The sequence below is a fragment of the Panthera pardus genome, unplaced genomic scaffold, assembly GCF_024362965.1.
Source record: "Panthera pardus isolate Hobbes unplaced genomic scaffold, ASM2436296v1 HiC_scaffold_17, whole genome shotgun sequence".
In the NCBI taxonomy this organism is placed as follows: Eukaryota; Metazoa; Chordata; class Mammalia; order Carnivora; family Felidae; genus Panthera; species Panthera pardus.
The window spans coordinates 148,585,851-148,608,214 of record NW_026526732.1 but is presented as its reverse complement, the minus strand read 5'-3'; the positions used below and the strand labels follow the sequence as shown (position 1 = coordinate 148,608,214).

Genomic DNA, 22,364 nt, shown 5'->3' with positions numbered 1-22,364 from the left:
AACCTGGACTGTGGAGTAAAATCACTTTCTATTCCTGGAAGAAGAGGTGAAAGGACGATTCACAGGTGAGGGCAGGCACATTTTCAGAAGATGGAAACAACTTTGCATTGGAATGTCCTACATTTCTGGGATTTGTGCTGGATATGGAATGGGAAAGATGGCATGTGGAGTTGGAAATGACTTCTGAAAACAAGGTGCCAGAATGTCTAAAATCAGGAGGAGGTTCTGAGTAAGGAGTCAAACCATTAATTGGTCATGTGGGGACAGCTGTTGAAGGCAAACACTCTTAGGCTTCTGTGGTGAATCTATTTATTCCTTTAGAATTTCTCAGTTATTGAGTTCAGTTTGTGCCTTTTAGAACAGAACTTGGGTACTATAAAACAACCTGACTATAGATGTTCAAATCATAACAATGGAAACTGTGGTTGGATGGCAGGGAAATATTCTGAGATGTGGGTCCTAAATTACCAACCTCCCCTGCCCCAACACATACACATACACATACACATACACATACACATACACATACACATACACATACACACACTTGTGGCCTTGGGTTCCATGTGAAACTTATCTCATTTCCAGGCCTTACTTACCTATTACCCCCAAATACTCCTCTGGTTCTAGGTTTGGTACTGTGAAGGAACCAGAGATAAGGTGTACATATTTGCATTTAGTAATTTAAGGAAAAATTCCCATTAGCTTCTATGTCTTGTCTGTATCACAGGTAATAGAAGTAAGAGTATTACATTTCTCAGGCTCTTTTTGTCCAAGATCTGAACGTGGTCTACATGTTGCCAGTAAAAGTTAGTATTATGAGATTTGGGAAGTGGCAGGTAGGTTGAAGCTATCTCGTGTGGTAGACATAAGAGTTTCACACACAGGAGTCTTGGCAACAGCCTTGTGTTTCCAAGACAGTCCTTTTCTTGGGGCTCTAGAAGAGACAGTTTCCTGACCTCCTGGATTTAGGGGTACACACTGACTTTTGCTCCTCCAGTCTTCCTAACACTTTAAAGGTATAAGTCCTTGTAATACAGGAGAATTGTAACAAACAATTCTGTTTAAAGTGTCTATAGGGACTTCTATTTACAGACTGAACTCTGACTAGTACAGTGGTTCCTCACTATTTGATGTCACCGAAAAGAACTCACTCAGGTGCCCTCAGAAATCCCCTCAGACTAAGGAAGCTAGAGTATAGGAAGAAAACAGGAGACCATGAGTAGTGTCTGGATAGGAACATCTCTCTTGTCACAGGGAAAGGGAAATGAAAGTATTTTCTAACATCTCCCAATTTGGTAATCTCATGAGGAGAACCAATCAGCATTCTAGAACTAAGCAATATCATAAGTTGCTGAGCAACACCTTAGTTTGAAAGTGCTGTTATGACATTTAAGATATTTTTCTGTAAATTGTTTTTGAGTTTACCATATATTCATTGAGCAACTTATAAAAACCAAAGAGTATGACAGCCAGCAAAGGGCAGTCATAGAGAAATTATATTTGTTTTGACCTCTGAGGAGGAGATGACAAGCCTAAATCATAGGACCAGACTCTCAGCAGAGACTGATACTGTAGAACTCTCATCTGGACCATTCCTTTGCCTCCAGGAAGTGTATTTCTTAACAATTTTAGGGCAAAACTGCTGTGGGTCTCTTCTAAGTGATCTAGAAGTCAGTGGTAGAGGATGTTCAAAGCCCTTATATATGATCAGCTAATCAGTAATGTGTAGAGTTTTTTCTCTCATGATTTGTGAAGGCAGCAGTGGGTGGATATTTTATCCAGCAGTGGATAAGACATTAGCACAACAGTATAGACAATCTGCCCAGAGTATATGTGTCATGACTGATAATAACAGTGAACTCACCATCTGGTGGTCTGCCTCACTGACAGTTCTCTCTTTATTGAAAGTATTCAGATTCTAGCCCTTTCTATGTATGGCTTAATTTTCCTTCCTACAGCACTGTATGTCCAGAAACATGAGGGCCAGAGTGTGTTAACTTTCAGGTTTCTCAATGGTGAGCATCAAAATAAATTCTTAGAATCAGAACTGCAATAATTTATGACATGAGGAGAACTTTCATAATGTTATGACATGAGGAAAGTTATGGTAAAGCCCTCCTGCAGGTTATTATCTCTATTGCCCCCAGTAAAATAAGCTTTGCCCAATTTACTCCACCCTATGCATCACCTTGATTCCTCAAATGAGGTGTATCCCCAGCGGTCCACTCCAGTCTCAGGTCATATTTAGTATGGTGGGGATTAGGAAAAGGTACCCCCCCCTTACATTCCACTGCTTCCAGTAACCATTACCTATGACATCTCTTCCATCCCTCTCCAGCTAGAGGAGTGTTGACACCAGAGTTCCCCACTGATGTTCTGTAAATATAGTACAGTGCCAGGGATTCCCAGCTTTTGGGCTGAGTTGTCCATCTGAGAGTCTAGGAAACTGGAGAAGAATTCTGAAGCAATAAGAAGCTTTTTAAGTGAAGCTCTGTCACCCAGTACTGTCAAGAATCAAGTATTCTCTATAGCATGACAATTTACCTTCTCTTTAGATGATTTGTTGTCCCTTAAATAACTCCCTAGCTATCACAGCACAGAGGCATAATCTGTCACTAATTGTCACACAGGGTGTTTCCATAGATTTTATTCTCAGTGCTTCAGGTACATCTGTTTCTAGAACTTATATTGGGATGAAACAGTCTATGGCTGAATGCACAACATTCTCAAAAACTTGAGTTTTTGCTCTTTTTGTTTATTTGTTTTGATTAATTGATTAAAACTCTACTTCTTTATCTAATGAACGAAGTGTTTCCTTTCCTGACCCTTTACAAGAGCTCTTTCCTTAGCAACAGATGTGTCATCTCAAAAGTTTTTCTGATTGGCTTCAGCTCAATTTATTTGAATTTTAATCAGTCAGACTCTATCATACCTTACATTCTCTTTTCCTTTATTCTTGTCAGTTCTACCCCACTCTTAAGCTCTACTGACCCCTATAAAATCGCCAAAGAAGAAAATGGCTGTAAGTAGAGCCCCAGTGCTAGGATTTTTCATCATGGCTTTACTGATGGGTCCTCAAGAATCATTGGCTATCAAAGGTAAGTGCTAAGAGAAACAAAACTTTGGATATAAGCTCTAAGAACATTCGAGAGATAAACTGTAACTATTTGTAAGACCATCTTTGGGCTGAAGGGAAAGTGTGGCAGTCTTCATGTGGTCTAAATCTGAAAGTATAAAAATTATAGTTTGAATATCTTATCATAAATTGAAGTCAGTCACATTTAGTTGAGAGGAACAAAAGCTGAGTATTGATTAATACCATTGACTTTGAGATCAGCCAGACTTGATGTGAAAATATTTTCTGAGAGGCATTAATGTAAGCTAACGTCTGGGTTTTAATTTTTTTTTCTGGAAAATAAGTAAATTTTAAAATCTCACATAATTTTGTATGATTAAATGAGGAAAAAAATTTGAGAAGTTCTTACCATTGGTTCTTAGCCAAATACATGGTAGTTATGTTTTGGCAATTGAATCCTGTCAGCATATTTTAAGCACAGACATTGTACTGAAGATCACCAGAAAGGGAAGTCACCAAAAGCAATTAATCTATCCAAGGGAGGGTAAGGGCAGGTATGTATGCTGATACAAAATGCATTTAACTTACTTCCTCTTGGGAGAGGGATATCCCCTTCACCCCTTCAGTAGATTTTACAATGATCTATGGTCACTATCATTTAGTGATTTTCACAAAAGAGTAGAACAATGAGTAAGAATATGGAGATTCTGCTATTATTCTCTGTCATCTCCACACGAAATGTTTACTTCTGTGAAAATGTATTATGAAAAAGTATCCTTCACTCAGACTGATCCCACAGAGGGTGGCAGGTACACTGGAAATAAGAAATGTAATAATCCAACTCCAAGATCCATGATAGAAATTTTAAGTTTCTATTGCCTAGAAAGAGCCACATATAGAGATACATACCTTGTAAGATAGAGTCTCTTCCCTTGGGATGGAAGGGGAAGCTAGAGGTGTCTCTGTTCCTTAAATACAAAGCAACTTTAACCCTAAAATGCTTGTTACAAGCCTGATGATGTACTAAGAAATTACTTACTTTGCTTGCCTCATTTAATTCCAAAGACAAAGCCAAGGTAGAAGCAAAACCACAGGAAAATATAGTAGGAAAATAACATATGAGTAGATAAACTAATCAATTCAAGGTTACTAAGTAGCTGAATAAGAATTAAAGATTTAATTTGATTCCACAGTTCAGAACCCAGCCTTTTAAACAGTTTTCCCCTCTTCTTATATTACAATTTCTGAGAGATGCCCTAGAATTCTTGTCTAAGTGTATTTAATTGCCAGGAAAATGCAGTGAGTGAACAATTCTCTTTCAGGAGCTGCTGCTGTATTTCCAAACAGGGAGTCATTTCTCAGCTAGTAACATGGAGCCAAACAACGGCTTCACAAGACTCGGATTTTCAGCCCTCATTTCCTTCAATCCACCCTCTCTAACTCTGCCCCTTTATTTCTGCCCTCCAGCTGTGTTCAACATGGATGTCTTCCACCTGACCCTCATCTTCAGACTCATCCCTGCCCTCCATCACTCCTTCACTCCATATAGCTCCACTCCATATTGTTCCACTGCCCCTGCCAACATGTTTGTCTCACATCCTGGATTCTTCTTTCTCTCTTCCACCTTTCTTCTCCCACCCTAACACCTTTCCTGCCTTTTCAGAAGAGCATGTGATCATCCAGGCTGAGTTCTATATGAAGCCTGACTCATCAGGAGAGTTTATGTTTGACTTTGATGGTGATGAGATTTTCCACGTGGATATGGAAAAGAAGGAGACAGTGTGGCGGCTTGAAGAATTTGGACATTTTGCCAGCTTTGAGGCCCAGGGTGCACTGGCCAATATAGCTGTGGACAAAGCTAACCTGGACATCTTGATAAAGCGCTCCAACAACACCCCAAACACCAATGGTAACTTCTACACTGCTAGACATTGGAATCCTAACTTTGAAACAGATGCTTTGGCTTGTGTTACATTATTGTGATTGACTTTCCCTCCCAGGGGCCTAGAGTTGCTATCAGCAAGCCCCTACCTCTCATGCCAAAGGCCCAAGAACAGTATATAAGTTTATTCCTTTCCTGATGTGCTCACACCTTATCCTCACCATCCACAGTCACTTATACTGTGAGTCATTGCTCCAAATCTATGCCAGGAGAGACAGGAATAAAATTATACCCATTACTTAAAATATCCCAATATATATTATACCATAACATTGGTTCCAATTCATGAGGGAGAGTATCAGAGATAGGTATCTGAGACTGTGGCATAGATTCTCAGGCACATTTCCAATTGCTTTTTCAAAAGCTTCAGTGGGAGGGAGAGGGTATAGCCTAAGCAGGGAGGCCTAATTTCTGTCATGTGTCCCCAGAACCTCCCGAGGTGACTGTGCTCTCAAACAGCCCTGTGGAACTGGGAGAGCCCAACATCCTCATCTGTTTCATCGACAAGTTCTCCCCACCAGTGGTCAATGTCACGTGGCTTCGAAATGGAAAGCCTGTCACCACAGGAGTGTCAGAGACCGTCTTCCTGCCCCGGGAAGACCACCTTTTCCGCAAGTTCCACTATCTCCCTTTCCTACCCTCGGTGGAGGATGTCTATGACTGCAAGGTGGAGCACTGGGGTTTGGATGAGCCTCTTCTCAAGCACTGGGGTATGGACTATCTTCAGTCTCCTTCATTCTATGGTTTCCTCCCATGATGCATGTGTCTGGTGCTTAGGGACCCAGAGTACCCTAACACATCCATAACAATTGCTGCATTTCCTATTCCTTGTCTTATCCCATTATTCAGCTCCCCCCACTTGTTAATTTGCATTCCTTTCATCCACCATTCTGTCTTCCTCTTATTTAATTGTTTAGTAACTATTCATTTGACTAAACACCCTACATTTGGTTCTAGGTGCTACTCCATATGACTGTCATTACTTCTGTACCGTACTCTGTTTTATTTTCCCCAGAGTTTGATGCACCAACCCCCCTCCCAGAGACAACAGAGAATGTGGTGTGTGCCCTGGGCCTGATCGTGGGTCTGGTGGGCATCATTGTTGGAACCATCTTCATCATCAAGGGCATGCGCAAGGTCAATGCTGGTGAACGCAGAGGGCCTCTGTGAGGCATCCACAGGTGGGTGTCATGTGGTCAGAGGAAGACATATATGGAGTTTTCCAAGGGTAGGAAACAGAATGGAGAAAAGGATGTGTGATGTCTTTAACAGAAAATGACAGGAAAGTCATGGCTCTTGACTTATCTTTGCTGGACAGAATCAGACTTTGGCATCATCTGGTATCCCAAGGTTTTAAGATCCCATATTCTTTCGCATACATGTACACCTAGACCACAAATTCAATCTTGGAAATTATCTTTACTACCTAAGACCATTGATGCACATAATACTTCTAAACCAAATGATCTAGGAAGGATTTGGGCACTTCTGGTTTATATTTTCTGAAGCGGTACATCAGTTCAGAAACATTTCCAGAGGTTGGCTCTTGAGGGGTTAAGATAAATTCACTGGATGAAATGAAAATCCCTTGAAGGCCATTGCCTGTTTTTATTTCTGTAATCTGAAAAGTGGTGTGGAAACTTCCAAGAGAACGTAAGCCGTGGTCTGCTCATTCATGCTTACTTGGAGAGTAGGGGATGCAGTTCATGTTGGAAAGGTTATATTTACTAGATTGTATTTACTATTACTTGGGTTAGATGAATATTAAGACACTTTTCCAAATCAGGGTTGCCTGAGTGGCTCAGCAGGTGAGTGTCCAATTCTTGATTTCAGCTCAGGTCATGATGTCAGGGTCGTGGGATTGAGCCCCACAGCAGGCTACAGGCTGAGTGTGGAGCCTGCTTGGGATTCTCTCTCTCTCTCTCTCTCTCTCTCTCTTTCTCTCTCCCTCTACCCTTCTTCTCCACTCATGCTCTCTCTCTCTCTCTAAAATAAAAAAATATTTATATTTTATTATTTTTTAACGTTTTATTTATTTTTGAGAGACAGACAGAGAGAGAGAGAGAGAGAGAGAGCATGCACGAGAGTGTCAGAGAGAGAGGGAGACACAGAATCTGAAGCAGTCTCCAGGCTCTGAGCTGTCAGCACAGAGCCTGATGCAGGGCTCAATCTGGTGAACTGTGAGATCATGCCCTGAGCTGAAGTTGGATGCTTAACTGACAGAGCCACCCAGGCGCCCCATAAAAACAAACAAACAAACAAACAAACAAACAAACAAAAAAATGTAAAGAGACTTTTCCAAATGAAAGGATCAAGGGAGAAAAGGAAGGAATCTGAAAAGAGAGCTTGAAGTATTCATCTTAACACTTCAGTAACTATGTGTGTCCTGCTACAGGCAATGGCGTTTCCTAAAGAGAAGATCAATGAAGAAATTTGTGCTTTAATAGCTTCATGAGCCCAGCAATACTCCAATTGTGCACCTCACAGAAGACAACTTTTCTCCAGCATTTTCAGCCCTTTAGCTATTCTAAGAATAATGATGCCTTCCTGATCTGTCCAGACTCTGACATCTAGTTATTCCCTGATTGTTGCCCCTTCTTGGGTATGTTTTCCTCCATTTTCTATCTTCATTTTAATATCACCATGTAATGCCTCTGGAATAGACCCTAGAAGATCCTTTCTCTATTATGGAACCTTTTGAATGTTCAATATAGACATCATTTCTACATTTATTTCTTGGGTTTCTTCAAACTGTAATTGTGATTTTTGTGAGCACAATAAACTTTTGATGAGTCTGAGATGAAGTTTTGGTGTCTAAGCCAGTTCTTCATAGGGACTAGGAAATATATGTGATTTTTTTCTTCCTGAAATGTGTTAATGTTGAATGTGTGTAAGTAATACACACATTACTGATAAATTCTGTAAGTTATCAGAAATATCTAGGTTCATTAGGACCATGACTCACTTGTAGCATCCATAAGCAATCCAATTGCTGTGGTCCAGTCCCCCTAGGAAACCCTGGAGTAGAGTTTGTTGTGAGATCTCTACTTAGCAATGGTTTCAGAATCTGATTTTGGTTCTTGAGTCCCTAAGTTAATAACATATCTGGATCTCTGGTAGGATGAATGTGGAAGCCTAGGGTTCAGCGTTAGATAATAAGTGCAACTGATGATGAGGAGCAGATGGAAGTAGAGTGGGGAGACAATAGAGGAGGATTCATATACTTTACAGTATTACATATCAATTACATCCAGTCCAGGTTTAATGAAAAATAGGATCGAACGTTGTGGATCAGCATTACCCATTTTATTGACATAGTCTTGGATGCCTATTTCATTTCCAGAAGAATGGTCTGACTTATTCCTAGAATAGTCTTGGATTGGATATGTATCCCTGAGTAGAAAAATCAAGTAAAAAGTGGGAGTTTGGGCAGAACATGACATTAAAATGGAAGGAAAAAATATTTAAGACACAGGGGGATATTGCTCATTTATCTGTGAAACTATTACTTGATCTTATTTCTAAATGGCTAGCAGAGCCTACCCCAAACCATAAAGATTAATTATCCTGACAGTTTGTTAGAGTGGCAAATAAGGGCTGTTGCATTGATGTCAACTTGGGGTTCATCTTGCTATACAATCACTAGCTGTGTATTCACTGATACCTTACTTAATTCAACTTACCTGATTCCTTTCACGAATATACTGGTGGGAATTTTTATCATACTGAGTTATTGTAAAAATTAAAGGAAAACTGCAAGAAGAGTAATGAGGCACCACACTTAGTGGTAATAATGTTGCAAAAGTGATAAATTCTATTATTTTTTCTCAGAATTTCTACAGCCCGATGATAAAAATCTCAGAAAAACCAAAGCAAGATGACTTTGATGGGTAGCAAAATAGATCACCCCAAAATATACCACTTAGCCATAAGGATCGTTTTGAACTGATAAGGTGGTCTTGGGTAATACAATTGCTTTAGATTGCTTATTAGCTGAAGAAGGAGTCTGTGCCATAGCAAATACCTCCTGCTGCTCCTGGATCAATGCCTCTAATGTTACAGAAACTCAAATACAGGAAAAAAAACAAACTTCTTGGCTAAAATACATTGATACCAACTGGTTTGGTACCTGGGGGTCCCGACTAAGAGACATACTTCAGTCCCTTGGTATTCTCCTGATAGTCGTCATGAAGCTGTGTTCTCTCAAGGGGCTTAAACACACGTTTATAATCACCAGCAGTACATCAGATGGTCTCACTGCACTTGGAGAAGCAGAAATGGCATGAATGGTGAGGTGCAAACACCTTCCACGAACCTGATCTGATAACCTAAGAGCTTCACAGGGAAACAAGAACAACTTAACCCTGATGGTGACAGAGAGGCACTAATACGAATTTTGGTCCACCTTTCATGTGTGCAAGGATGACCAAAATGGGGGAATTGTTGGAGTAATTTTACTAGGAGGCTGTCAGATGTTGGAGATGGCTCCAACATCTTGGTAACTTACACGAGCAAACTGAAACCTAAGCCAGAGTCAGTTCCTTTAAGTGCACTCATACCCCAGCAAAATTCACCAATAGCCAACTGGGATTTTCCAAGTCAGGCCAATGAATAAGGTATAGCCACTCAGGTAATTTCTGTGCTCTGTTTCTGCATCTATTCTATCAAATCCTTTCCCCTAAGCTCCTGTTAGAGAACTTGCACCATTTTGGGGTTGGCACTGCCAGATTTGAATAATTCTCAAAAAACAAAAACAAAAACAAAAACAAAAACAAAAACAACTCTTGAAAATTATCTTATGCCTCAGTTTCTCTTTTATCACTTTATAGGCCTTACTAAAAACTATCAAGTTTCCGTACCTATGGCTTAAATAATGAAAGCCACATCTTCAGAAATTTGAAAATAGGCATAGGTATTTCTTTTACATAGCTCAATTTTTTTACTATAAATACAGGTACAATAGGAATAGAGTAAAACTCAGACACATGTGGAATAAAAAAGAAAACATCACTATACTTCCATATAATAAGACATTTTTTGGATACTTTACCTTTGAAGTGTAGTTTTAAGTTTACAGAAAAATTGGGCAGAAAGTACAAAGTTCAGAATTTGCATCTTCCTCCTGCTTCACAAATAGTTTTGCCCTTTATTAACATTTGTCATTAGTGTGTTGCATTTGTTACAATTGATGAACCAACACTGATACATTACTATTCTCTGATGTCCATAGTTTAGATTAGGGTTCACTCTTTGTATTTTTTTGCATATATTTACTTTTTATTGAATTTGTTAATGTTACAGAGTCCTTGCACTGCCAAACCATGCCTGAGAATTCAAAGAAAGAGATGATACAGTGGACTGCCTCAGCTACCCAGCATACAGTATATTGAAACTTGATTCATGTGCATTTTTTATAATTTCACAATCTTTCAAAAAGTTATAACAAGAGTTGGAATTTTTTATCTCCCACAGGCCTTCAGATTTCTAGTATAGTATGCCACTAAATAAAAGTTCCACACATTCATCTCAGTTCATTCCTCAATAACATAACCCCTAAACAAAATTTTGCTGGAAAAAAAATGTATACTTTTCAGGGGAAATATGTGGCTCAAGGTCCAAGAGTTTATTTAAGAATTTTGGTTCCCACATGAAGTCTTCAGTTTGACCAAGAATCTCTTGTTTCTTGATTAATCATCCAACCTCTCCTTGGCTGGTTCAGCTACTCACCCCAATACACCAGAGGCCAGGCATCCTGCCTGCCACCTCCGACCACACCATTATGGCTCAGGTGTGGTGGGCAGGTCCTGTCAGGAGATCCTGTCAACTCCCAGGAGCTGATTCCTGCACTGACACTGTCATCAAGACTGAACTCCCATAGGGGTTCCCCCTCCCCCCCCACAGGAGCAGTTTTACTCCCTCATTTGCTTCACTCTGGCCAGTAGCAAGTCTGCAACTCTTGCATTTGGCAAAGGGATTTATTATAGAGAAACCCAGACTCTGCACTGAGCGGTCATGCATCACTTTGCAATATTTCTATTGACCCAAAGATACAAAACTAGTAAATTACCAAACTATCTCATTAGATGGAAAAGCTTTTCAGTAATCCTGGGTAGCTTCCTGAAGTCCCTTTAAGGACTAAAAATTACTGGATAGTTTAAGCTGTAATTTTTAAAAACAGAAGGGCTATGTCACCTGTCTCTCTCGCCCTGGACTCTTCAAATGAACATAGACATACCAGAAGGTTGAGAACAGAGCTAAGCTGGCACGGTCATTGCATCCGCAGAATGTCCAATACCTTAAAAATTTGGGCACAAGCATGTCTGGTAATCTTTTCAAAGATCATGTAAGATCTGTGAAAACCTAAGTGGGTTTTAGGTTAAGGTTCTGTTCACGTTGCTCTGAATTTATAAGGACAGGTCAGCAAATCACGTGGCCTGAGCAGAACCCACACTCTTTCCACTGCAGTTTACTGTACAATGTAGACCTGATTAGAGGAGGCTTTGGCAGCACCTGAAGTAGAGCCCCCCTGCATCCACTGCCCTTTACATCAAAGGCTATTTTGTTCCACTCTAGGGACTGGAAAATTCATGAGATGTGTCACAATCCTAATGCATATTTCAGGTTACTTATTCAACCAAGCAATTTGCTCTGTCAAAGAACTTATTCCAAGTCAAAAAAAAAAAAAAAAAAAAAAAAAAGGGCCTGTTCCACATTAGCGGAACAGAAAAAGCACTACCCAAATAAAAAATCACTAAAAGAAATGAGATCACGCCCCTCCTACCCCCTCTCCCACTTGATAGACCCAAGTACGGTTGACTCTAACTTGTGGTTACCTCAGAATACAACTCCCACTTTAAATTATAAAATCACAGCCCTACACAGATTATTGAACACAGGAGTTCTTTTGAGAGCTCCCATTCCAGGAAGTCTAACACAGCCCACTACAGAGTATGCCTTAAGGATGGGGCACAGGACAGGTTAACATTAGGTCACTTAAATTTTCATCTTTTGCAGCAGATCAGAACCCAGATGGCTGACTTTCTGCAGGATTTGTGATAGGAATCCAGGAGAGCTGGTTTCAAGCTCCACAACCACACTTAACTAGCTGTAACCTTCGCGTTCAGAAGGTGTGATGCACATGAAGTCTGCGCCCAGGGCAGGAAACCTGAGGCAGTCAGCCCTTACCAAGGCTCGGTATTTCCCAGCTTCCTACATGCTTGGCAGAGGACTGCAGGGACCGGGGACTGTGTGGCACTGTAGATTTCTGGTGGGCCTTGCAGTGTTTTCCTCGTTGTGGTTAACCTGGCTCCAGGCGGCGTATACACACCGCTGGTCATCGCTGGTTTCTGTAATGATTATTGCAGCAGGAGGTGCTTGTACTGGAGAGGTTTTACTCCAGGGACCTGAAGATTCTTCTACACCACCATCACCACCTCCACCTTCTTCCCAGTTATCACCTGGATCTTCTCTTTTCTCGTTATCTTCTTCCTTTTCACTTATTGGCATTGCCTGAACTCTGAGGCCGCTGTAATCAACCTCTTTTTGCTCAAATTCTTTCCACTCATCTTCATCCTTAATGCTGTCATGAGACTAATTCTGTTACGGGCTTAGAGGCCAAGATGGTTAGAAAATTCAGCTCAAAGTGCTGGGCTGAAGTCGGAACACCGAACTACTCAGAGTCTCAGAGCAGATGTCCCCTGATAAATGCCGCTCTGGGCCTAGCACTTCGGGCGCAGAACTATTTCCACTTGAGGGTGCCTCTGTCTTGGTCACAGTCCCAGCCAGCGACAGGAGGTGCAGGGGCGGGAGTGGATGGGAGTGGGGGGAGGTAGGGGGGTGGGAGAGGGGAACCAGCCTGGCTTGGGGAAGCTCCCGTCACATGGCCAGCCTCTGTGCCACTCCAACCACTAGCTGGCCCCTCCTGGAGGGTTCCCCAGACTAGCTGCCAGCGGGGGCGGGCACCTAGGGTTCACTCTTTATATTATAGGGATCTTTGTAGTTTTGCCTTTTCCAGGATGTCCTGAGTTGAAATCATACAGTAAGAGCTTTTTGTCTTAGACTAATTCATTCGCTTAGCAATATGCATTTGAGTTTTCACCACGTCTTTTCAAAGCTTAATAGCTTTTTAAAAATTGCTGAATAATGCTTCATTTTATGGCTGTTGCACAGGTTATCCATTCGCCTATCGAAGGACATCTTGGTTACTTCCACCTTTCACATTATGAACACAGCTGCTTTAATCATTCCTGTATCAGTTTTTGTGTGGACCTATGTTTTCAGTTCTTTGAGTAAATACGTGGGAGTGTGATTGCAGGACTGGAAGGTAACAGCGTGTTTAGATTTGTAAACATTCACCATGGTGCCTTCCCTATTGTACCACACCCTGGCTGGCTAGCACTCGATGTTGTGAGGGTTCTCGATTTTAGCCAGAAGGCCACCTTTTGGCAACTGTTTATTTTGAAATAGTTATAGTTTCACAGGAAGTTGAAAAGACAGCATAGAAAGACCTTGTGTACCTCTTTACCTAGTTTCCCAAAAGGATTATATCTTAAAAAAATATAATATGAAAACCAGGAACCACACTGGTAAAATGTGCATGTTCAGTCATACGCCTATGTTCCATCCCATGTGTGCTTCTGTGTGACCCCCACCACCGGCAAGCACAGAATTATTCCAGTACCACAGGGATCTCCCTCTTGCTTCCCTCTATATTCACAACCACTTCCCTTCAGACCCCATCACTCCACACCTGACAACCACTAATCTGTGCCCCGTCTCTATAACTTGTCATTTTGAGGATGTTAGATGGATGGAATCATTCAGTAGGGGACTTTCCAAGACTGGCCTTTTTTGCGAGCATAATTCCCTTGAGAGCCATCCAGGTTGTCAGGTGCTCCCACAGTTTGCTCGTTTTCATTGCTGACAATGTTCCATGATATGGACGCACCACAGTTTGTTTAACTGTTCACCTACTGCAGTGCCTTTTGGTGGTTTCTAGTTTGAGATTATAGCAAATACAGCAGCTGTGAACATTTGTGACAGTTTTGTGTGAATGTGAGTTTTCATATGTGACATAAAGGCCATGAAATGTGATTCCTGGGTTAGGAAGTAAGTGTATGTGTATTTTTTAAGAAACTGCCAAACTATCCTCCAGAGGGGGCTGTACCAGTACACGTCCCCTGTCAGTGCAGGAGACTTCAGTTTCTCTGCATTCTCGTCATCGTTTGGCATTGGCACTATTTCATATTTTAACTGTTTCAGTAGGTAAAGAGTGATAGCTCAGCATATTCTCAATTTGCATTTCACTCCTGTCTAGTGATTCTGAACATCATTCAATGAGCTTATTTTCCATATGAATATTCTCTCTGATAAATGCCTCTTCATGTCTTTCATCCATATTGTAATTAGAGTAGTCTCCTCTGTGTGTGTGTGTGTGTGTGTGTGTGTGTGTGTGTGTGTGTGTTTACTGTGGAGTCCTAAGAGTTCTTTGTAGATTCTAGACACATGCTCTTTGTGATATTTTGGGTGTGCAAATGTTTTCTCTTTGTCTGTAGCTAACCTTTTCAGTCTCTCAATAGGATATCTTTCAGAATAAGTCTTTAAATTTGATAAGGCCCAATTGATGTCATGTCTAAGAACTCTTCACCAGGCCTAAAGATTTTGTCCCAAAGATTTCCTCTTGTTTTTTTTTAATTTTACACTTGACTTTTATAATTTCTTTTGAGTGAATTTTTATAAAAAGTGTGAGAATTGGTCTAATTCTTTTCTTTTTCCCCTCCCATTTTTCTTAATGCTTATTTATATTTGTGACAGAGAAAGAGAGAGAGACAGTCTGCAAGGGGGGAGGGGCAGAGAAAGAAGGAGACACAGAATCCCAAGCAGGCTCCAGGCTCTGAGCTGTCAGCACAGAGCCAGATGTGGGGCTCAAACCCACAAATCGTGAGATCGCGACCTAAGCCAAAGTCAGACATGTAACCGACTGAGCCACCCAGGCGCTCCTTTTTTCTCCCATTTTGTTTGCTTTGTTTTTGCCTGTGGATATCCATGTGTTCCAACATCATTGTTTGAAAAGACAACCCATCTTCCACTGAGTTGCATTGCACCTTGTCAAAAATGAGTTGGCGGACGCCTGGGTGGCTCAGTTGGGTAAGCATCTGACTCTTGATTTCTGCTCAAACCACGATCTCATGGTTCGTGAGTTTGAGCCCTGGGGTTTCTGCTTGAGAATCCCTACTTGGGATTCTCTTCTGCTTTCTCTGCCCCTCCCCTTCATATGTTGTCTCTCTCTCTCACTCTCTCAAAATAAATAAATAAACATTAAAAAATAAACTTAAAAAATTTTAAAAATAAGTTGGTGTGGGTCAATTTCTGGATTCTCTCTACTGTTCTATCAGTCTCTGTGCCTGTCCTTCCACAACCCCCATTAGTCTTGATTACCAGAGGTACAGAACAGTCTTCAATTTGGCTGGAGTGATCATTCAATTTTGTTTTTCTTTATCAAATATAGTTTTATCTATCCTAATTTCATTGCTTTCCCATATACATTTTAGAATAACTGTGTCTACAGCTATTAAAAATTGTGCTCAGATCTGGATATTAATTGCATTAAACTGGCATATCAATTAATTGACATCTTTACTATGTTCAGTTTTTCAGCTGATGAACATGGTAAGTCTTCATTTATTTAGATCTCTGATTTCTTTCATCAACATTTCTGTTTAGAGTCTTGTGCATGTTCTCTTAGAGTTCTAATTTAGTGTTTCTGTTCTTTTCTTATTTTGAGTGATTATAAGTGGCGTTGATCTTGAATCCTGTCACCTTAATGAACTCCCTCATTAGTTCTACAAGGGTTTTTTGTGTTGGGGAGGAACAATTCCGTGAGATTTTTATGGAGACTATCATATCAAATGAGCATAGAGATAGTTTTATTTCTTCCTTTCTGGTGTGCCTGTCTTCTGAACACCTCCTATTCATCTCTTGATGAGATGTCCCCCTCCTTCAGCATGAGATAGCTGATTACCTATCACCCAATGTGGACGGAAGAGATTGATAGCAGTTTACTACATATATTCACAGCCTGAGGGAAAAGAACACTGCATTTCATGTAAGGCCACAAGAGGGTTGCATTTGGGAAAAGACTGAGTCATCAGGGCTGTGAGAGGCAGACTTTGTAGCAACAAGAAGATGAAGTGCCTCCTGGTTCCCACAGGAGGATGCTATTGGTTTGTTTGAATAGTTCCATGGACAGGTAGAGAACTGAAGCCATTAGGTTAAGGATCAGGTGGAGAACAGCTTTTCAGGCTATAAGTAGCTGGGTGGCAGCCTTTCCTTCTAGGCTGGAGAAAGATACCTGGTATAGGCAGGGTACTCATGGTTATGCTTTTGGTGACCCTTTTGAGCCTTTGCCACAGTAATTACTGCTTTCTATTTTGTCGATGGCAAAGACCAAAGGAGCACTCAAATAAAGGATTTAAAAAAATTTTTTTTACATTTCTTTATTTTTGAGAGACAGAGAGAGACAGAGCATGAGCAGGGGAGGGGCAGAGAGAGAGGGAGACACAGAATCAGAGGCAGGTTCCAGGCTCTGAGCTGTCAGCACAGAGCCCAACATGGGGCTCGAAGTCACAAACTGTGAGATCATGACCTGAGCTGAAGTCAGACCCCAACCAACTGAGCTCCCCAGGCTCCCCTCAAATGAAGGATTTTTCAAAGAAAGACCTCTTTGGTAATGCTTCAAGGGGTGGAATGTTCCTCACGTTGAACCTAGAAACCCTCAGTGAAGGAAATCAGAAAAAATGTTTTAAGAGGATTATACTGAGGAGGATTAGAATGTTCAGAGGCCTAATGAGGATACTTTAAACTACCTAATTAGTCTATTTGCACACCCAGGTTGAGATTGTGGGTCATTAAACTAAACAACCTGTGTGAGATGCATATTTTAATTGGTATTTGGAAGTTTCTAAAAGAACGCTGACAAGATACTCTCCATTCAGGACCTTTCTGAAACAGTAACAAAATTGAGCTAAAAAATATCAACTCCATCATACTTCCTAGTATTCTACCTTCTTCTTAATCCTTTTTAAAAAAATTTTTTAATGTTTATTTTTGAGAGAGAGAACAGAGTGTGAGTGGGGGAGGGGCAGAGAGACACACACACACACAAACAGAATTCTTTTTAACGTCTATTTATTTATTTATTTATTTATTTTTGAGACAGAAAGAGGCAGAGCACGAATGGGGGAGGGTCAGAGAGAGAGGGAGACACAGAATCTGAAACAGGCTCCAGGCTCTGAGCTGTCAGCACAGAGCCCGACACAGGGCTCAAACTCATGAGCTGTGAGATTATGACCTGAGCCGAAGTCGGACGCTCAACCAACTGAGCCACCCAGGAACCCCATACACACAGAATTCTAAGTGGACTCTAGGCTCTGAACTGACAGCACAGAGCCCGATGTGGGCTGGAACTCAGGAACTGTGAGATCATGACCTGAGCTGAAGTCTGACACTTAACCAACTTTGCCATCCAGGTGCCCCTTCTTCTTATCCTTTAAATGAGATGCTGGTGATTGAGGCATTAAAATAAAAATCCTCCTTCTCCTCACCATGCTAAGGCAATGATAATGCTGTAGTCAAAAGCTGTCCAGATTGGAAGCTGATATTCAGAGGCTGATAGCAATTTAAGGACTTCTCTCCTAAATTCAAATTAGAACTCTGTATCCGGAGGGAAGAAGAAAATTGAAGGTAAAGTGGTCAGACGAATAGGTCAACCCATCATGGCTTTTATGTTGCAACCCAATTCTTTGAGAGATTGAAAGCAACTGTCCTTACCTTGTAAATAATTTGCAAAATATGAAATACGACCCAGAAAGAATTAAAAATCCTTCAACCTCTCTGGGAACTCTTATCTAGATGATTCTCTATTTTTAAGGTGGAAAGAAAAAAGGGGGGGGAGGGGCTTTTAAAAATTCAAATGGCTAGAAAAGCATTCTTGCTCAAAATCTAGCCCACAGCTTCCAGGTTACTTGTCAAGTAAATACAAATCTTAACTATATGGTCTTTATATCTGTGTGTTTATATGTATGTCATAAATATGACATATTGTTCTACCTCCAGATGGTATTGCTAAAATTAATTGGTAAAAGAGCTCTACTTAGTTGGTTGAAGACAAGCATTTAGGGGAATTAGGCATTCTAAAACTCAGAAAGATAGAAATTAAACCCAAATGTTTCTCAAGGTCATGTGCTCTAGAAAAATATTCAATGTTAAAGCTAAATTAAGGCTTGGTTTAATTAAAATAAACATGGCTTTACAGTTATCAGCATTACAACTAAAGCATTTATTCTGCCTGGATTTACTTAAGTCAAATAAATTTATATGCTTTCAGTTGCAAAATGTTTTTTTGTTTTGTTTTGTTTTGTCTTTTTAGAATATAGCTCAGGAGAATGACTAACTCTTTTATGGGTAATCTGAGCATAATTGTCAAGAACAAGTAAATTGTATCAATGTAATTAAGTTTAAAAGGTTTGTAGGTAAAACTTTAATAGCTTCCACAATCTTTGGTTACCTAAAACTTTAAAGTTTTGCTAGGCCAAATGATAAATTGGGTTAAATTCATAGGATATCTAAGTCTTTTCCAAATAAGTTAAAATATTATAACATTGATTATTAAACATAGGTTTATTTACTTTATCTTATTACAAAGATGCGAAAGATAAATTTGGGTGTGTTAGTAAATATATTTTATGCCTTATTGGAAGATTATACTATGAAAAAGCACATATTTCTAGAAATTGTGAAATATATTAATAAATTTGCCAATCTAGAGAATTCTGATGTCACAGAGAGTTCACAATTGCTCACTACTTAGTTTTCACAAAACAGTAATGTTTCTAAGCAAAGTTCTAATGAGTATAATGAAAAAAACAGAAATAACAAGGAAAACATCTCTGGGGGCAAAGAGAATAAGATGTATGCTCTTGTTAAAAAAAATTATGAGAGATAGAGATACATTTGTTCAGGGAAAAGACAGTAATTTTGTCCTAAAATGAGACTGGTTGTTTAGAGAGGAGAAACTTGGGACAGCTATCGAATATTTTTTAAAAAGTTTGTAGAAAGTGGTGGAAAAGGAATCCTTGGAAAAGAATTTTATGAGTGGTCAGGACTAAGGTTGTAATGAATGAATTTTAATATGGAAAGTACAATAGCATAAAATTGAAATCTGGTTTCTTTCTCTGTGAAGATGATAAAGTTTTCTTGCATTGCTGGTCTGCTTTTGATAGCAAATAGTGTGGTGGAGTCCCCTCCCTAAGGAATGTGGTGAAAAATCCCAAGATAAGGGAAGGCAACCTGGCTATGTGTGAGTAGGTGACATACTTCACAACTCTGTAACATAATACCACCCAATCAGATCGTATGTCTGTATGTTTTCGTGTATGGGAGACAAAGAAATAGAAATAGTATAAAAGGCTACACCCCGCTGCACTCCGAGCTTAGTTTTTCGGGTACAAACCCACTGAGCCTGTGCCGGCACAAAGTTGCTTCCTGGAAAGAAAAGCCTCAGTGTCACAACTCTCTGTGTGAACCTCGGTCCCATTACAATAATAAACAAAGGCTTTTCTTTATCTGCCTAGGAAAACAATTTCTATGTTATATCTTTAACAGGTCTTCAATTACTTATGAAAGTTATATCTCAATATTAAAAGAGCTAATTTTGCTAACAACTACATAATCTTTTTTTGCCTTTAGAATCTCTTATTGTCACCTTGGTTATATAGATAATTAAGTTTTAAATTTTGTCATAATTCCTGATTCTATTAAGTCATGTGCTTTAAAACCTTCTGCTATTTTTGGGGTGCCTGGGAGGCTCAGCTGGTTAAGTGTCAGACTTCAGCTCAGGTCATGATCTCATGGTTTGTGGATTTGAGCCCTGCATTGGGCTCTGTGCTGACAGCTCACAGCCTGCAGCCTGCTTCTGATGTTTGTGTCTTCCTCTCTCTGCCTCTCCCCTGCTCACACTCTGTCTCACTCTCTCTCTCAAAAATAAGTAAGCATTAAAAAATAATAAAAAAAAACTTCTGATATTTTTGACAAGATTTCCAAAAATTCAATTCTAAATGAAGTCTCTTTGACTAATTAGACTTATTTATTTGGTATGTTAAATTACGTGGGAAGCACTATTAGATAAGTGATGATAAATCCTTTTGGGTTATATCACAGGGTGTCTGTTATAACTGTTCTGGAAAATATATGAAATTCCTGAAGTTTTAATATGTCCTGGTATCAGGTCATCACTTGTAATTCTAATTATTGAAGTGTTTGTCACAGAAATAACCAGATTTCTTGTCACTTGCATTATAACGAACTCTCCTCAGATCTTTAACCATGGCTATTTTTAAGTCTTTTGTCATTTACAGTTATTGTTTTACTCTGATGCTCTTGTAAATGTTTTTCATCTTCAAGGAGATTCATGGAAAGGACTTCTGATGAATACAGGTTTCTGATAACCTTCAGATCATAAAACTAAGCTGAGTAAGAATTTCCAGAACTAATGGAAAAACTGCATCCAAATAGAATAAGAATTAGTAACATGGGACTGAAAGAATTGAGGAGGAATATTATAATTTTTTATGACTCTTGTTTAACATTTCTGGTTCTCTATCAGGTTTGCTGTTCCAAATTTAAGGACAATTTTTTTCTTATAAAATCTAAAGTTACAAAAGTGTGGTAAAATATTCCATTGTAAACAAACATTTATCTTTTTCTCCCTATCTGATTTCTCCAGAGTTTGAAACTCTCAGTAAGGATTCCTAATTTCATGGCAATTATACTTATTTGCAGAAGCTCATTGTTCTCCTTGTAACAGGATATCCTTGGAAACATTAGTCATATTAGTAAGACTTTGACTGGAATGTCATTATTTGAGAAAGACATGCATAAACTCAGATATGACCAGAAGTCATAAGGAATGAAGCTTGACATTTTAGTCAGTAAAGACCCTTGAAATAGCCTGGTACCTTGTTCACTGTGGTCCCAGTAGCCTTACCAGGTGGTAAGGAAGGTCACACTTCCTAGAAAGCTCAGGAACTGGGGATACTTGGGGGCTCTCAAGAAGACAGATATTCACCCAAATCTAAGGTATGCAGCTGAACCTCATGCCAAGAAATTTGGCTTTGCTTTTAGCCTCAAAATATGAAATTTCTTATGAAAAGTTCAGCAAAGCAGATTTTTAAAGCCTATATGGCCAGTCACTATTTTTGCTGTACTTATGTAAATAATAAAGCCAACTTTGTTATAACGAGACTTGTTTTAGATAAAAATCACTCTTTTTTTAACGTTTATTCATTTTTTGATAGAGAGAGACAGAGCGTGAATGGGGGAGGGGCAGAGAGAGAGACACGCACAAAATCCAAAGCAGGCTCCAGGCTCTAAAATGACAGCACAGAGACCCATGCAGGGCTTGAACTCATGGACCATGAAATCATGACCTGAGTTGAAGTTGGACACAACCGACTGAGCCACCCAAAAATCAGTCTTAATTTTGCCATCTTTGATGGAAGTGAGAGTGAGAAATTTTAGTGAGAAAAAATTATGTTTCAGTAACACGCTTTCATGGGTGTCGTATTCTAATTCTGATGAATTGTCTTTGAGTATTTGTTGTTTATCTATACAGCTGGGCTGGATCCTGAATTCTTCTGGTTTCCCGAATATCTGGCTAATTTCCTACCTGTCTGCATGCATGACGTAGGCCTAATTTTGAAAGTCCACCTGCAGGACCACCTCCTAAAATGAGACAATGGTTCAAGTGCACTGACCTAATTTACTCGTTATAAAATGTAGAATAAGATGCTAACACTATAAATGGGAGTTCCAAAATAATGACTCTAGGAAGGATGGGGACTGAGCCTGGTGCTAGGGAATATTCGCAATTTGGTGCAAGGCAGTTTCATTCCAGAAATCCTGATCCATGCCCTTTGTCAACAGGCTGTAGCTAGAGTGATCATTGCTCCATCCCTCAAAAATGAGGAATGGTGGGGGCACCTGGGTGGCTCAGTCTGTTACGTGTCTGACTCTGACTCAGGTCATGATGTCCTGGTCCCTGGGATCAAGCCCTGAGTCGGGCTCTCCTGCTTCAGATTCTGTGTCTCCTTCTCTCTCTTCCCCTCCCCCGCTCTCACTCTGTCTCTCTCAAGAATAAATAAACATTTTTAAAAAATGAGGAACAGTGAAAAACAGATATTTGAAGCCAGAATCCATTGTGTCAGTTCAAATGGAAGAATGAACACTAGAGGTCATATCCCCACCCCCGCTAGGCACGTTCTGACCAGCCAAGGAACACATAGACCT

The 22,364-nt window shown here is 39.9% G+C and overlaps 1 protein-coding gene and 1 pseudogene across 1 annotated transcript; one reads left to right on the top strand and one right to left on the bottom strand.

Moving 5' to 3' along the window:
• Nucleotides 1-2,940: 2,940 nt before the first annotated feature.
• On the top strand, nt 2,941-7,825 carry LOC109260700 (HLA class II histocompatibility antigen, DR alpha chain). Its single transcript, XM_019439098.2, has 5 exons — nt 2,941-3,101; nt 4,743-4,988; nt 5,450-5,731; nt 6,037-6,202; nt 7,417-7,825. Exons 1-4 carry the CDS (start codon nt 3,020-3,022, stop codon nt 6,189-6,191), a joined length of 765 nt encoding a protein of 254 aa, XP_019294643.2. The 5' UTR covers nt 2,941-3,019; the 3' UTR covers nt 6,192-6,202; nt 7,417-7,825.
• LOC109260701 (protein CDV3 homolog) lies at nt 4,367-12,592 on the bottom strand (annotated as a pseudogene).
• Nucleotides 12,593-22,364: the final 9,772 nt, after the last annotated feature.